The following is a 330-nucleotide window of genomic DNA, read 5'->3' on the forward strand; positions in this document are numbered from 1 at the left end:
AGGGACAGCCCGGTGATCTTGGCCAGGTTGCGCTTCTCGGCCGGCGAGGGGTACCGGTTCTGCTTGTAGAGCTCCTTCAGCGCGTTGCGGGACTTCTCCTTGAAGCAGTAGACCGTCTCCTCCCCGTCCCAGATAGTCCTGGGCAGAGGGGATTTCCTCCGCAGCCTGTACTTGTCCACCGCCCCCAGGGGTCTGCCCCGGGCTCGCTCCGCCTCGGTGTAGCGAGCCTTGTACCAGAGCTCCTGCAGGAGCGGGTGGTTAGAGGAGTCAAAGTTGTGGCTTTCCAGGATGCTGTAGAGCTCGGCGTAGATGCCCTGGTGGAAAGCCACC

At 63.0% G+C, this 330-nt stretch overlaps 1 protein-coding gene across 1 annotated transcript; it reads right to left on the bottom strand.

Moving 5' to 3' along the window:
* Positions 1-6: 6 nt before the first annotated feature.
* LOC104548842 (homeobox protein SIX4-like) lies at positions 7-323 on the bottom strand (the record flags this gene model as incomplete). Its single annotated transcript, XM_010194970.1, has 1 exon — positions 7-323. A coding segment is annotated over one exon (317 nt), but the record flags the coding sequence as incomplete, so codon positions are not given.
* Between the last annotated feature and the right edge of the window lie 7 nt (positions 324-330).

The sequence above is a fragment of the Mesitornis unicolor genome, unplaced genomic scaffold (assembly GCF_000695765.1).
Source record: "Mesitornis unicolor isolate BGI_N332 unplaced genomic scaffold, ASM69576v1 scaffold39591, whole genome shotgun sequence".
Classification (NCBI taxonomy): Eukaryota; Metazoa; Chordata; class Aves; order Mesitornithiformes; family Mesitornithidae; genus Mesitornis; species Mesitornis unicolor.